We start from the raw sequence: 17361 nt of genomic DNA on the forward strand, positions 1-17361 counted from the left end.
ACTATCATTTCTAGGCATCGTCTGTACTTAACAGTTCCCTTTAGTGTAGTTTCTCAGAGATATCTGGATTATTAAAAAAAAAAAAAAGGGACGAAAGAGAAGAAAAAAGGTAGTTTACTTGCTTAGTGCTTGTGCGCTAAGGGAAGAAAGATCGAAAAGTCGAAACTTTCGAAAGCGCACTCACTCTTCTCAAAATATCTTAAGAGAAGAAAGATCTACGCTACGAAAAGGAGCGAGTTGAGCATTGAATTTTGAACACAGGCCAAACTACGCTCCTAGGCTCCCTTCTTCGAGGTTGATTCCCCCATATCAAATGACAAGGAGCCAAAAGCGAAGATGGCAGCGGAGGAATCTGATGGCTAGGCGAATGGGGGGTTGAATACTCCGAGTCAACAGGGTTGGTTGGAAAGCCTCAGAAGAGCCGCTTATGTTATGAGCAGGGTTCTAAATAATCAGCCCTTTGAATGAATTGAATAATAAAGGCTTTCCCGATAGAAAGATTTGTCAGATGGATTCCATAAGGATGGACGTGGTGCATTGAACACTAAGGCCTCTCCACTCGACGTAATCAGTATTTAGACTCAAACAAACCCAACTAAACCCTGAGGACACCTTCTGCTTGGAGGGCACAATCCAGCATTTCTTACAAAGTCTTACAACGGATGTGAGCTTAACAACCCTCGTGCCATGCCCAAGCCCTTACCTTCGCCCTATAGCGAAAGATATTAGTTCATTGATCAACTACCACTTGATCCCCTAGGTAAAGGAATTTATCTAAGGTACCAAAGAGTCCCCTCCGAATAAGTAGGGCTTTGCTGGTCTTGCAAGCATTCGTCTACGCTTGCTCACAAAACTGCTAAGGTTAAGATAGCCAATCCCGTTTTGTTTCGGCAGAAACGAAGAAATTTCGAACATTGTATTATAGTCGACGGGCCTCTAGCGACGATCGGACCCAGATAATCAATGTATTCATCGTGCCCCCCTGGTTCGGTGAAAGAATTTAGATTTCCCGATGAGGTAGCCTGCTGGGACTTTGCTATAAAAGGGATTAGCGGCTTAATGCATGGATTTGAGCTGTGAAACTAGTGCTATAACAGAAATTGCCCTTAATGCGCAAATAAAAGCCCTCACAACACTCGATACCTGCTCCCGCTTATTGATTAGGGTGAGTCACTTAAGTCCCTTGTCACTCGTCCCTCTTTTACGTTTACGAAAATACCGGGCTTTATGCTTTTTTCGGAAACTAAACTAAAGTAGCTCGTCAACCTAAAAACAGAGGACTTCCCTCACTATGAAAGGTGTCCCGTGGATGGGAAATGCCATAAAGCGCGAACCAAGATCCGTGAGACGAAAACCAAAATAAGAATGAGGAAGAAAAAGATATTGTGATGTAAGTCAAAATAGAACACTAGAAAATTTTGAAATCGATAACAACATTTATAGAGCTTTTGCTCTATGATAATAATGAAAAGACCCAGAAATAACGAATAATGAAACAACCCCAAACCCTACCAGCTTTCCAGGCCATTCAATCCCCGTCATTCCATTTTAGCTCACCTCCAACCGGAAAGCTTTCGCGATGATGTTTTCCGAGAATACATCCTTCAAAAATGGTTCCTTTCCGCCCATCGATTCAATAAGATCAGTTCAATCAGTAAAGGTCGAATTGAAATCTATTATTATCATAGACAAGACAAGGGAAGATGCCCCCAATAGAAGGCAATTTTTTAATGTACCAGAGAATAGGCAGGTTTAGAGTTAGAGGAATATCAAGAATTGGAATATCAGTCAGAAATTGAATAAGAGAAGCAAAGACGGGTTATAGTATAGTAGAATCAATAATCATCTAGCGGGGACAGTTTCACTTATAGGTCAAGGGTCTCGCCCATCTCTATTCGTCTATCCTCTTCCTAGATCGAAGCTTTCCTTGGCTTCGAAGCCTATCTCCACCATGACCTCTTTCTCCTAGCTCTAGCTGTCGAAATGAACCGCCTCTCCCTCTGTCCTAGTCAATTCATTCTTTCTTGGCCTCTTCGTCAGTAAGGGTCTGGAATCTAACCCTCAAACCTTTCCTTTAAGATAAGAAAAGCGTATCGCCCTTTCCTCTATCAACTACCATCAGAAACGCGGAAAGAGCCTATCTCTTACTCTTAAATCCAGTAAAGCTTAAGAGAGGTACTGAAAAAAAAAAAAAAAGACTAAGTGACCCGAGAAGCCCACCCTTTAGGTCCCTTTTCATAGACGAGAGAATGAGGATCGATTTAGTGCTGAAATCCTTAAAATCATCAATACGATTTCAGCTTGCCCCAATACTTTATGAGATAGAAACTTTTGCCATTGAAGGGTCCTCATAGAAGGAAAGAGTGAAAGTCTCATTTTGACACTAGCGAGATACCTACTTTCTAATGGATCTCTCGGTCTACGAAGGAAAAAGTGAGAACGTTAAAATGCCTTTCTAATAGAAAGTTTCTACATGCTATCTGGAGCTATAGGTAGAGGAATTTGATCGATTGGCTTTCAAACTGAACTATGTAATTAAGAAGTGTAATGCCAAACTGATTAGCTAAGAGAAGCCCTGGAGTAAGGCTTTAGCCTCAGCCTCCTATTGCCCTGATCAAAGTTGCATGAGAATGCTAAAACAATTAAACCGACTCTCTAATGCAGCCACCTACTGCACTATTTAAGTCAATAGCAGAACCATCCACATTTAGTTTAAGGCCTGTAATATGAGGAATCTGAGCCATTTCCCTCTTTTGGGAATGGCGGGCAGAATGATTATCAAGGCTTGAATGCATGTCTGATCATGAAGACTGAGAGAGTAAGAAGCCTTAAGAGATCTGAGCACCACTTCAAAACACTTAGGATCATTTTTGTTTTTCTTTGAAGGATCTTCACACAGGGAAAGAGCTCCTAAGTGCTAAGTCCAACAGTGCTCTCCACCCTGGATAAAGGTCTATGAGGTGTGGGATGTCTTCCCTTCCTGAGTTAGTGCCAAAAGAATAGTAAGCAATGATCATGTTGGCAGCATGCTATGCAACTAGTCGATTATCTTACTAAGCTAAGAACTGGATCTCCATCCAAGAAAGTCAATAGATATTTTTTATGGCTTTCAGTGCCCCTAGCACGAGATCATCGAACTGCACTTGAATTAAGAGGTTCACTTCACTGCTGGTATGCTTCTCCCATGCATCAACCATGAATCACTACTCTCTAATGCTCTCTTCACTCCTTTAAGTCACTGACATTTCCTATTCTTAGCTCGGATTAGCAAGCTTGAATCATTCAATCATATAATCATGCCTCCAGAGTGACTTAATTTCACATTCTGAATATTGGATTACCTGTTAGCTACAACTCACATCTGCTGTTAGCTTCTTTAAGTCTTCTCTTTAAGTCCGATTGCCTTCTCAATCCTAATAAATGACGGGATGAGTTAAAGCACTATCAGACTGAATACCTTTTCTTATGAGTCTTCCATGAACTCAAGACCAACTCTACTTATCCTTATCTGGTATGCCTTCGGCTTCCTCAGGGGCTACAGAGAAAGGTGAAGAAATTTGGAGGTCTGTGAAAGATGGTCCACATGTTACATTTATATAAATGGTGAAAGATGATGTTGCAACTCTCATGGGCCAAGAACATCAACGTCCAACACCTCTTACTGCAACAAACATTGAAAAGCTGCATGCTGACCGAAATGGTGTTCCGATTACCTCCCTTGCACTTTGAGCACATTAAGTTGTGTAAATCAGTAAAAGAGATTTGGAAAACTTTTCAAGACTTGTTCGAAGGATCATAAAACATGAAGGATAAGCGTCTGACTTCAGTAGTCAACGGTTTTGATAACTTCACCACTACTCTATGTTAATCCGTAGCATCGGCTTCCATTAGGTACAAAATCGTTGTCAACAACATGACAACTCATGGGATTGTACAAACTCCGCTAGAATACAATCTCAAGTTCATCAATAGTATTGGTAAAGGATGGGGAAATAAAAAATCTTGTCTTCAAAGAAATGGATCTCTGAAAAAGCTAAAGCTTTATCAGCTGTTTGATGAGCTTCAAGGTCATGAATCAAATGTTGCATAAACAGTAAGACAACTATAAGGAGGCCCTCTTGCTCTTGTTAGCTCTTTTGATCAACAAGTCTCAAATTCCTCTGTTTTAGATCCTTTCCAAGTTGTTATCCTACCCATTCCATCTGCTCAACCCCCCTAACCAGTTTTACATGTTCCTACAAATTCCAACTATCCGTTTGATGGAGACCTTGATCGTGAAGCCATGGACTCCGAACTTTGTTTCCAATAGGAGTTTGCACTATTGTCCATGAAATACAAACGTCCATGTAATCACAACCAAAAACCCTATCAAAATCGTTTCCAAGCACCTCACCCAATAATTCCACAACCATTTCCTAAACCCTTAGAGAACCCACCTTCTTACAAACCGAACATCTCATAATGAAGTCATCCCTCGGAATTCCATGGAAGTCCAAAATCAGACAAACCGAAGATAGTGTCTCACAAGTGTGTTCATGGTAATCATTTTGCCAAAGATTTTTTGGTTGAAACCATTTAGAAACCAAAGGTCAAGGATTCTGCATACTATGTCTGCAAAGCTCAAGAGATCGATGCAAGTGAGAAAGCCTGTGTTACCATTGTGCCAAGAGATGTTGAAGGGTATTGGTCCTCTGGAGATGAAGACGATGTGAGCACTGGAAGGAATATGTGTCTTAGGGCTAGACAGACAATTAAATGTGATGAAGGCTACTGGTCATCTAGTTCAGAAGGAGATAATGAAGATGTTGAGCAAAAATTTTGCTACATGGCGACCAATGATTCACCAGGCAGAAGCATTGTTCAGCAGGTAAAATTTATGATCACTAAAAATAATTTTGATTTATCTCTCTGTGAACCATATCTAACCCAGATCCAATCAGATATGACCATCATTCATAAAGCCTATAAGTCTGCCATATAAGTGAGTGAGGAGCTGGAAAGTGAACTGAATCATCTTAGATTACGATTCAAAGATCGGAAGCTTAAGATAGAATCACCAGAATGAGAACTTGTAATGTCTCAAGATGAATGTATCATTTTAAAAGAAAAATGTGAAATCACTTATTCTGAAAGGAATGTTTTAATTTCTGATAACAAACGTCTGGATGCAAAAATTGATGCTTTACATCATTCTATAGATATTCTTGAAGAAAATGAACGGATGATTCATAATTTTCATCATCCATGGTCCAAAGCACTAAGTCTCGGTAGCAAGTTTACGAAAACTATTGCTCGTCCCTTGAAGGAGTTACAAAATCTAACATTTATGGGAGATATTCCAAACCACAAACATTCAAATACCTCTGTCTCACCGTTGTCTCCCCTTCCTGAGCCCTAAGACCAGTTTCAATCTCTAGTTCCTGAGTTTCAAACCATAGTTGTCAAATGTCATGATTCCATTCCTCTTCCGCCTCTGATACCCCTGGACATGAATCAGAACTCGGAATCATTCCCTAGCATCACCCATACTAGAGTTTAAATTTTGAACTTCAGTCGTCCTAACAATTGTGTCGTTGAGGAAATAAATCCAAAGACAACTGGACCTGACTCTGATAGATCAGATTTCGTTTGGGCATCTTTAGATAATGACGTTGATGAAGAAATTTCATGTGATGATTTATCTGACTCTTGTGTTTCTAATTCTCAAGTGATTTCAAAAACAACCATAGTGCCAATCAAGCCTAAGTTTGACAATCCATCAGTTGGACAAACTTCCAAGTAACCATCTGACTCTCGGAAGAAACCTTTGTTAAATAAGAAATATGTTTTCGACCCTAAAATTGAAGCCAAAATGCCCTTAAAAAGGAAATTAGGTCAAGGTATGATTCCAGATTCATTGAAAGTTGAAAAAAGAAAGTATCTCAGATTGTTAGCCCATGCATCCATTAGGAACAACAACACATTTACGCCTGTTAGGATTCGCAAAAGGCCATCCAATTCTCCTAGTTTGGTAGATCAAAACAAGGTTGTTAGTCCTATTCCAAAAAAGACTATTGTTGATACTCATCCCACCAACACCAACTCTCCTCGGATAGTTTCTTATGTGTTTATTGCTAAATCTGATGGTATGATTTTCAAACCACAACAACTTCCAAAACCAAATGTGCCATCAAAAATAGAAAACAAAGAATGAGTTGTTAAGAACAATGTTACTCAAAAAATTCCAATTGAATCAAAACAAAATTTTGAGTGGAAAGTAAAAAGTCTTGAAAAAAAAAGTAAATTTAGGTGACATTGTGATTCCTACAACTCCAAAAATTGTCGGTACGAGAAAAGTTGTTCCCAAATAACCTTTTGTTGAATATGGTTTCTGGATAAATGAAAATAACATGGCATTTTGTTTCTTTCTGAAAGAATCTCGTAACAGATCCTCTGAGATGCTAGTTGCTCAAAAGTCACAACCAAATCGAAAGCCCGTGCCAAAGTCCCAAAACCTAACTCGGAGCTTAAAAACCCCAAGACTCACTGATTTTGAAGACAATTTGTGCTTCAGAACAAGATACAACATGGTATATTCATAGTTCTTGTTCCAAGCACATGACGGGGCGAAAAGACTTTCTGTGTGATCTCAAACTCTCTCCAAATATTGGATATGCGACGTATTCCAACAACTCCAATTCTCAGATGCGAGTTTATGGCATCCTCACCAATAATAACTTCTTTATCTCAAATGTGGCATATGTAGCTAACCTGAAGCATAACCTGATTAGTGTGGCTCAACTCACTGATGCAAATCGCCAAGTTGAATTCTACAACAAGCATATCTATGTCATGACAGAAGACCGGAAGGAATGTTTGATAAAATCAAATTGCAACAAGAACATGTATCCCTTAGACATCAACATGATCATTGGCAAGCATCAACTCTGTCTTCTCTCAAAGGCTATTCCTAACGTCAGTTGGTTATGGCACAAGCGGCTTGCTCATCTAAACATTCAATATTTAAATGAACTTGTTTCTAGTGAAATAGTCAGAGGTCTGCCACTCTTCAAGTTCGAAAATGATCACTTATGTGTTGCATGTGAATGTGGGAAGCAATCCAAGAAGGGTTATCCTGTTATCAATGAAAAGTCCATTATAGAACCATTAAAACTTCTGCATATTAATCTGTGTGGACCCTCCACTGTAAAAAGTCTACATCACAAAAAGTACATTCTTATGATTGTTGATGATTTTACTATATTCACCTGGGTCTTCTTCCTTAGGCTGAAATCTAAGACAGCCTCGGAACTTATCAACTTTATCGAAGGAATTGAAGTTCTTGTCAAACTACCTGTAAGATGAATCCGAAATGATAATGGATCAGAATTTATCAATGTCACCATTGAGAAATTCCTCTCCGATAAAGGCATCGACCACAATTTCTCTGCTCCCTATACTCCTCAACAAACGATGTTGTTGAAAGAAGAAACAGAACCCTTGTTGAAGTTTCTCGATCGATGTTCAACTTTGCAAATCGTCTATTTTATCTTTGGGCTGAAGCTATGTCCACTGCCTTCTTCACTCAAAACCAAAGTATCATTAATCGACGCCTTAACATGACACCGTATGAAGCCATGAATGGTCTAATGCTCGATCGGTTCTCATTTCTCCATGTCTTTGGCTGTAGGTGCTTTATAAAAAACAACCGTGATCAACTAACGAAATTTCAACCCAAAGTCGGTGAGCGATCTTCTTTAGATACTTAGCAAAATCCAAAGCCTACCGAGTTTTGAATCGTCAGACTCATGTGATTGAAGAAAGCTTTGATGTCACCTTCGATGACAACTATGTTCAGAATTCTGGCCCCACTCATGTCACTACCCACATCATGGAGTCTGATGATCCATCTCCAAGATGTCTGAATTCTCAAATTATTCATGAAATTGACTTCAAAACCCTATCCAGACCAACATAAACAACTCTTGATTCGGAATATCGATCAAGATCATCCTCAACAACTGCAACTCCAATTTCCCAAAATGTTTCCGGTTTGAATCCCACTTTTTCTCCATTTGATTCCGATTCGTTTCAACCTTCTTATGTTGAGGGGGAGAATGGTTATCCCTCTCTTGAATCAAATGTTGAATGTTTTCAAGATGCAATACATCAATTTGCTGAATTCGATCCTATTCCAAAAAACAACGAAGACGATGCCAACTTAGTTGACATTCCGATTGAAGATGACATAGATATATCTGATTTAGAATTTCTGTAGGAGCATCATCCTCAAATTTAAAATGTTCAGGGGGAGCAACATAACCCTATTTTTTATATTGGGTCATCCATTGAACAAGAGCTTTTGATATTACATATATGCACCAAGGATCATCCTCCAAATCAAGTCATCGGAAATCTCAACACTGGTGTTCAAACTCTTTTTGCTACAAACATCCAAAACGAATGTCATTTCTTGACATTTATCTCAATGGTTGAACCAAAATCCATCAAGGAAGTATTAGAACATTCTGACTGCATTACAGCCATGCAAGAAGAGTTGGTAGAATTTGATAAAATGAAGTGTGGGCTCTCATCCCTCCTCCTTAAGATCACCCTATTGTTGGTATGAGATTGATTTTCTGAAACAAGCTAGACGAAGCTGTAGTTATTATCCAAAACAAAGCAAGATTGGTGGCCAAAGGATTCACTCAGATCGAAGGACTAGATTACGACGAGACCTTTGCTCCCGTTGCTTGTCTTGAAGTCATCAAAATCTTTCTTGCTTATGCAGCTCACAAAGGCTTTAAGGTTTACCAAATAGACATTAAAACTTCTTTTCTTAATGGTGAACTGGATATTGAAGTGTATCTACAATAGCCCTTTGGTTTTGTCGATCCTTCTTATCCGAAATATTTCTATAAACTCCGAAAACTTGTTTATGGCTTCAAGCAAGCTCCTCACACCTGGTACGAGACTCTCACCAACTTTCTCAAGCGTTTCGGTTTTCAAAGAGGAACTCTCGATCAAATGGAAACAATTTTATGTTTGTCTAAATCCATGTTGACGACATCATTTTTGGAACTATAGATTCAACAATGGCTGCTGATTTTGAAAAATTATCGATTAGCCGATTCGAAATGAGCATGAATCATGAATTAAGTTTCTTCCTCGGACTTCTAGTCAAGCAGTCCAATAGATGAATTTTTATTCAACAAAAAAGGTACATTTCGGAGCTTCTGAAGAAATATTTGATGGACACTTGTGCCTCTGCAAAGGTTCCTATAGGTTTTGGACACTAGATCTTCTCGGACCCATCAAGTGTGGGTGTCTATCAAAAGAAGTACAAAGGAATGATTGGATCACTACTCTACCTTACAGCAAGTCCTCCAGACATCATGTTCTTCACATGCTTTTGTGCCAGATTTCAACTCAATCTAAATGTCTCTTATCTCTTGGTGGTCAAGAAAATATTCTGATACCTCAAAGGTACAAAGAGTCTTGGAATCTGGTATCCAGCAAATGAGAGTTTCCTTCTTCAAGAATACTCTGATTCAAACTATGGTGGCCTTTAATTGGAAGCATGTCTAGAGGTTGTCAATTTTTGGGTGGAAGATTGGTTAGCTGGTTATCTAAGAAACAGAACTGCATTGCTCTTTCAACAGGCGAAGCGAAATACATTATTGCTGCTAGTTGCACTTCTCAAGTTCTTTGGATGAAATCTCAACTTTTGGACTATGGTTATCGATTTCAACAAATTCCAAACTATAAGTAATATATATATATATATATATATATATATATATATATATATATATATATATATATATATATATATATATATTACTTATAGTTTCACTGTAAGGTAACTATTAGACATTATAAATGAAAAGAAAAAACACTAGAGTACTTCAAAATAAATATTTTTTAAAGATGATCCTTAGAAGTCAATGTCATTTTTACAAATAAATTCTTCAATTTTTTTCTTTAATACAATTTATAGATGAACAAAATTTATGAATATTTATTTAAAAGAATTAGAATTTAATCATTAATTTTCCCAAAATAATGAGACTTTTTTGAAAAAATTTCATAATAATTATAAATTATTTGTTGATATACTAAAATAAATTATAAAATAAGAAAGATAGTTATGTGTCACTTGTTATGATCAAAATGATTCACAATATTTATAATTTTACAGCTCCTAAGACCGAAGGGAGTGAGAGGGAAGTTTCTCTCACTTTTTGTGGGCTATACCCCTCTTTCTCTTATTTTTCGTTCCCTCGCCTAAAACCCAAGGAATGGGTAGGAAGGGTTTTCCTCACTTTTTTTTTAAATATTTTTTTTTATGATTTATAATTTTTAAATTAATAGTAAACATAAAATTTAATTAAAAATAAAAAGCATTTAATTAATTATAATTAATTAATTAAAATAAAATTACATTAAACCTAATATTTAAATTAGTAGAAAATTAAAAGTGTAGGATCTATTTTGTAATTTTTGAAAACTATTTTTGTGAAGAGAATTTAAAGCTGGACGTATTCTGCCATAAGACCAAAACATAGAGGCCAAATATGTCATTTCCAGAAGCTTTCATCTTCTTTCTCTCGTTAAACCTGCAACTCAAAAAAAAAAAAAAAAAAAAAAAAAAAAAAAAAAAAAAAACAAAAAACAAAAAACAAATTTCAGCCACTCACAAGAAGAGAGAAAGTGCGGGACTCCCTTCCCCCACCTTCGCCTTTCCTTTCCCGCATCCCCGGTGCAGTGATTCTTGGTGCAGGATCGTTTTCCGTGGCTTCCCCGCTCACCACTCCGTCCGGCCTAATTAACACATGTAACAATTGATTTCTTATATATTCATACCAATAACATTCTATTAGAGATCATTCAAATATTTATGTCAATATAAAAGTATAAATAACAATTCTTAATATTAAATTGATCACAACCTTTAGTATTATATCTGTTTTCACTATTTGTACTATGTTTTTTTTTTATACCTTGGTTGCATTATTAGCTATTGTGTTTTGCTTTCCTGCTTTTTGCTTTCCTACTTTTTCCTGTGCAACTGTAACTGTACTACATTCTAAAAGAAGGGACGACCAAGAAAAACTATGTGATGCGCTTTCTCTCTACCTTAAGAGTTAAGTATTCACATTCACAGAATTAACATCCGAGGGGGGTGAAGCAAAAATGAGATGCTGCACCGACGCCGGAGAGGTGAAGCAGCGCCGTAGAGGAATACAAAAGCGTCTTGTTTTTATTCTATATATAATTTTAATACAAAAAGTAGATATTTATGACCAAATTAAGCTTCGTAAATGGGATTAGCAAGAAAATGGAAAGTCACATTGGAAACTGCGATCTCTCGTAATTTTATGGAGGGACTAGAATCCCTTCGTCTTCTTCCCTTTTAATCTCTGCTAAAAACACTCCGTAGCCAAGTTTTTATAAAATGGCCAACACAAGCAGCGCTTGGACTATCAAGCCGAACCAGCAACAGTTGCAAAAACGAAAATGTGAAAGCCTTTTAGACGTCGTCTTCTCTTGGTCTTTGTCGGATATACTCAACAAAGATCTCTACAAGTTGCAGGTTTCTCTTATTCTTCTGTTCATTTTTTCTGGCATCTGTTCGTGAATCATGCATGACTTATAAACACGGAGTTTCTGATGAAGATCTTATGTTCTTCACAGGTGAAAGAAATTCCGTTGAGGTTTTCATCTACAAATGACTATGTGAATTCATTCGTCCTTCCGCTTCTCGAGGAAACACATGCAGATTTGCTATCCCAACTTGCCGGAATCTCTCAGGCACCGGCAAGTTGTATTTCTGTTCTGCAAAGAATACCAACGGACAAGGAGACAGAATTTTTTTATCGCATGGTCTTAACTGGAATGGATTATGAGCCACAAGTTGGAGATCTTATTGCCTTGACACAAGTTATACCCAAATGCATCGATGATCTTGATCGACCAAACAGCGGTTTTCTCATTGCTTATGTGACTCAGTTAGACGACCAATGTTACCCAGTTACGATACATATTTTCTCATCAGACCTTATCGAACCCAATGAAGTTGAGACAAAGAAACCATCAAAGGCTTTTGCTGTTCATCTGACGAACTTGACTACAAATATGCGTATATGGAGAGCTCTTAATTGGGAGGGCAACATGGGTATCATTAAAAGAACATTGTCTTCGAGTACCCCTGTAAGTCTTTTTTGGCAGATATATATAGATCATAAATAATGTAGAGTCACTTTTTACATTGTGAAGTTGTTACTGATTATTAATTAAATTTTTTAGTTAGGTCCTTGGTTATAAAATTATATGGAAACTTCTATAGTTTATAGGAAGCTTAGAGGTATTGTTAAGGAGTCTTCATTATTAGTGGTAGATATAGATTACAACTCTTATAATTGTCCTAAAAGTATTTCACGTGCACTGATTATTTTACATCATGGAAAGTATGAAAAAGATAAATAAATTTTAATCTGTTCTTTTCTACGTGCCTTATGCTAGTATCACAAAGATTTATTTCAAGATTAAGGTACATTATAATTGTGAGTTAAAATTTATAAACAACTATTAAAAAAAATAAATTATAGTTTTAATACTAATTTTTAGATTAAAAAAAAAACTTTTGATAAGTACATATTAAAGTATAATAAAATATGAAACTTTCTAATCTATTACAAAAATAATTTACTAAATAATATAAAAATAATTTAGTACATATTTGGGTTTTTGAGACTGCGATTTTTATTTTATTAACTTATAACAGTGATAATAAGGATTTTTTTTTTCTGATTTTATTCGTGATATGGTACTTTCTATCGCATTGCATGATCCATAGGTCCCTACGACTTCTCAACTAGCCGACGTTTTCATTGCCCATTCCTCGCTTTCAGTTACTACTCAACAAGCGTCACGTTACTCCTTCCGTTACACTTTCAGGAGGATGATAAAATACAATTATATATATGGAAACTTTGATAGTTTAGGAAACTTAGAGGTTAATTAAGGAGTCTTCAATATTTGGAAACTACCTCAGTTTATTACTTTTTTTAAAACATACGTATATATACAGGTGGCTATAAATTGTAAGGAGTCATATTGTGAAGGAAGAAAGAAGGTTATTGACTCTGAACTAAGACCAGCATTTGATTCATTTAATCTTGATAGCTCACAAGAAGAAGCTGTGTTAAGTTGTCTTGCTACTAGTAGATGTTGGCATCAAAAGTGTATCAAAATGATTTGGGGTCCTCCAGGAACTGGAAAGACAAAGACTATGGCTTCATTATTGTTCATGTTGTTAAGGACAAAACACAGAACGCTTACTTGTGCTCCCACAAATGTTGCTGTGGTAGGAGTTGCAGAGAGGCTATTGAGTATAGTACGCGATCATGATTTTGGATGCCATACTTATGGATTTGGAGACATAGTTTTATTTGGTAACAAAGAAAGAATGAAGATTCATTATGATCATCGAAAGCTTCTTGATGTGTTTCTTGACAATAGAATCGGAGCTCTTTCTAGCAGTTTATCGCAATGGAAATTTCGTGTGAATGGTATGATTAAGTTTCTTGAAGATCCCATGAACGAATACCACCGTTTGATTGTTTCTCAAAATTTGAATATAATCAAGACTAAAAGCAAGAAGAAAAAGGAGAGAAAACCCCACGAGAATAGTGAGGAAAAGCAATTGACTTTCGAGGAGTTTGCCATGAAAAGGGTTACTGTTTTTGGAAAGGATCTTATTTCTTGTATCCGAAGCTTATATACTCATTTGTCTACTACAACAGTTTCACTTGCTTATGCAAAAAATATGTATCATTCAATCAATTTGATTCAGATGGTTGTGGAGTCTGTGAAAGAGATAGTAACTAGTAACAAAAGCTTAAACGAAGCCTTCAATGAAACAGCTGTTTCAAGCATTGGTGAACCGCATTTTATGAAGTTAAGATTATATAAAGCCGAATGCCTTCTTGTGCTCAAAGAGCTTCGCGATGCATCTGTCATTCCGAAACCTATGAACATATTTAAACTTAAAAGATTTTGTCTGAATAGTGCTTGTTTGATCTTCTGTACAGCGTCAAGCTCTATAAAATTGAATATGAACAAAATGATGCCTATAGAATTGGTTTTGATCGATGAAGCTGCACAGCTTAAAGAATGTGAATCCCTAATCCCTTTGCGGCTTCCAGGTGTTCAACATGTTGTGCTTGTTGGGGACGAAAGACAGCTGCCATCCATGGTTCAAAGCAAGGTCATGACCAAAAATGCATCTTTTGTGAACGAAACTGTCGCTAAAACTGTACTTTTTCAAAGACACGTGGAATCAAAAGAAAATGCAACCACTGTTTTGGTTGATAATAAGTTAACAGTGTGATTGTCTCATTAGTTGCAAAGAGTTTCCATTTGGAGTATTCTTGTTACTGACATTTTTTTGTGATGATTTGTTTTAAACTTGATAGATTAGCGAAGAGGCTAATTTTGGAAGGAGCTTATTCGAAAGACTGGTGTTACTTGGACATGAAAAACACCTACTAAACATTCAGTACAGGATGGATCCATCAATTAGCCAGTTTCCCAATGCTGAATTTTACGACAATAAAATAATGGATGGTCCTAATGTCATTAATAAAGGTCGTGAAAAGCGTTTTTTGCGACAGAGTATGTATGGATCGTACTTGTTCATCGATGTAGATTCCGCAAAAGAGGAACTCGACAATAACCATAGCACTAGAAACATGGTGGAAGTGTCAGTGATAGATGAGATCATTGCAAATCTTTTCAAAGGTACATCATTTCTAGTTTTGTGTTCTTTTAGTCATAGTAGGTTATAATCACATTTTTATTGACAGAATGTGTTGCGAAGAAACAAAAGGTTACAGTTGGCTGTATTTCTCCATACAAGGCTCAGGTCAATGCGATTCAAGTAAAACTTGGCAAGAAGTATAATCGACAGGTGAATGGTTCAACTTTTACTGTGAATGTAAGATCTGTTGATGGGTTTCAAGGTAGCGAAGAAGATGTCATAATATTCTCGACAGTAAGATGTAACTGGAAAGGAAGTGTCGGGTTTCTTTCAAATCGTCAAAGGGCTAATGTAGCCTTAACCAGAGCTAGACATTGCTTGTGGATTGTGGGAAATAAAGAAACCATGATCAAGAGTGGTTCAGTATGGACGGCTTTAGTTTCCGATGCTGAAGACCGTGGTTGTGTCTATAGTGCTAGCGAAAACAAGAAATTGGCTCAAGCCATGGTGCAAACCATGGTTGAGTTAGCCCAGTTTGGCCCATTGTTAAAAAAAGATTCAATACTTTTTAAAGATGCAAAATGGAAGGTAAAGTATTCAAACTTAACTTTTTTAACGTCAAACATACTATTTTTTAAAGGAAGCTAGCGTTTATTGCACGTGCTGAATGGGACAAAACTAGACTTGACTAGACAATACAAGCTGTCTAGTCAATTTTTATGATGATAGTAAGCCTACCACATCAAAAAGATAAGTTCTCAAATATATATGTTGGAGTATCGTTTTTCTAGTCAAGACTCTTTTGTAGATAGAATCTAGGAGTCCACATTGAATTAATAGCGTGTAGATGAGAACAATTATGTTTTTTTACTAAGATGAGATATCTAGTTTAATGCATGCCAAATGCAATACAGAGGCCATATTTTATGTCATATATGTCTTACTTAACAAACAGGCTTTCACCCTTATAAAAGTTAAATATGTTGGATTTACGGCAGGTGGACTTCACCAACACATTTTTGGAAAGATTGACTAGTATTGAGAGCCTTCATGCTCGTAACCAAGTTATATCACTTCTCGTTAAGCTCTCTAATGGTTGGCGACAACTCCGGAAAACCAATAAGAACACTCTTAACAACACCCATGGAATTTGTGACATGTTAGAGGCATATAATCTCGATGGAGGTTTGTATCTTGTTTGGAGTGTAGACATTGTCTATGAGAACTCACTTTGTGTTCAGGTCTTAAAGGTTTGGGACATTTTGCCGTTGTCTCAGATACAACAATGTGCAAAAAGTTTGGAGCAGGTTTTTGGAAATTATACGTTGGATATGATCAAACGTTGTCAAACAAAAGGTTCTGGAAGGTATGTGTAAAACATAATGTTTCGTTCGTGCTAAAATTTGTTTTTATTTTAACCATGTTAAGTTGATTGTAGAAATCAAGCTTTACCAATGACTTGGCCTGAGGATTTGAGAAATGATGTGAGTCGAGATTTAGCAAGTCAATTCGACAAACTGAGTTTAAGTGGTGAAACTTTACCTTGTCGGGATAGAAGTGTGAGAACTCAAGGTCGATGGATGGAAGTAAAGAGATGAACCAATGGTTGTTGATATGGATATGCTTTTGGGTGTGATGTCAAAGAAAATGTGGATAGTTTTGTTTACATGTCATTTTTTTGGGAACAAGAAAAGGAATTTTCTTCTTAGCTGTACATCCATTATGTATGTGAAATTTGACTTGATTTGAATCTAATTTTAAAAGTTTGCTTATAATCACTCCTCACAGTTCATTAGGCTATAAACGACTGAAGGTTCGGTGGGAAATTTTTTTATGTTTGTTCAATTAGTAAATTAATTAACATGAACAATAATTTTTGTTCGTTTAGGTACACAAACAAACATGAACATTAGTATCAATCGTTCATCGGCTTTTGCACGTTCGTTTACATTTGTTCATATTTCGTTCTTTATGTTCTTATATGTTTGGTTTTGCACGAGTTTATATTTGGTTATTATATTATACTATTTGTAATATTATAAAACTAGCTAGAGTGAAACTCTATCATGTGGACCATGAGATGCACGGTATTTATGACGCACAAAAGTAAGTGTCGTAAAACAATGTCATCTATAATAAACCATGAGATGCATGCGAACCATGAGATGCACTGCATTTCTTTCTCCTATACTTCCGTTTCCATCTAGGGATTTTTGCTCCAGACCTCACATAAGTAAACCAACAAGATTGCCTTGTGTCTCATTCTTACATTTCTTAATTATCGATCAACATACCACAAACACCAAAATCCACACCCTCCTCCCTTCAACCAATCGCAATTCCTTCTTCCTTCTTATCACTTCGATCGACAAACCCGGTCACCCAAAATCACAGATCCTTTTATTCCTTTCTCGAAATCGATCACACCTCCAAAAACCACAAGTATTAATTATTTTTCTTTCTCCAGGTTCGATCACAACCCCTTCTTATTATTTTGTTTTTTTTTCTATTTGCAAGTGAGGTTGTGAGGTGGTGTTTAAAGGCTGTGAAGGGGTTGTGAGGAGATGATGGTTGTTGATTGTTTGGTGAAGGAGAAATAAGTATGTTACTACTACAAA

At 36.7% G+C, this 17361-nt stretch overlaps 1 protein-coding gene across 2 annotated transcripts; it reads left to right on the forward strand.

The window, feature by feature from the left end:
• Nucleotides 1-11064: 11064 nt before the first annotated feature.
• Nucleotides 11065-16518, forward strand: LOC145092898 (helicase sen1-like). 2 transcript variants are annotated; one of them, XM_079030892.1, is made up of 8 exons: nucleotides 11065-11575; nucleotides 11677-12192; nucleotides 13073-14251; nucleotides 14460-14784; nucleotides 14850-15331; nucleotides 15742-15928; nucleotides 16021-16109; nucleotides 16182-16518. In XM_079030892.1, the coding sequence occupies exons 1-8, from the start codon at nucleotides 11438-11440 to the stop codon at nucleotides 16209-16211; spliced, it is 2946 nt and encodes a 981-aa protein (XP_078887018.1). In that variant the 5' UTR covers nucleotides 11065-11437; the 3' UTR covers nucleotides 16212-16518. The 2 variants fall into 2 exon arrangements, with proteins under 2 accessions (XP_078887018.1, XP_078887017.1); XM_079030891.1 differs by having other exon boundaries at nucleotides 11066-11575; nucleotides 15742-16109.
• Nucleotides 16519-17361: the final 843 nt, after the last annotated feature.

The sequence above is a fragment of the Lactuca serriola genome, chromosome 3 (assembly GCF_051521515.1).
Source record: "Lactuca serriola cultivar US96UC23 chromosome 3, Lser_US96UC23_V15, whole genome shotgun sequence".
Taxonomy (NCBI): domain Eukaryota; kingdom Viridiplantae; phylum Streptophyta; class Magnoliopsida; order Asterales; family Asteraceae; genus Lactuca; species Lactuca serriola.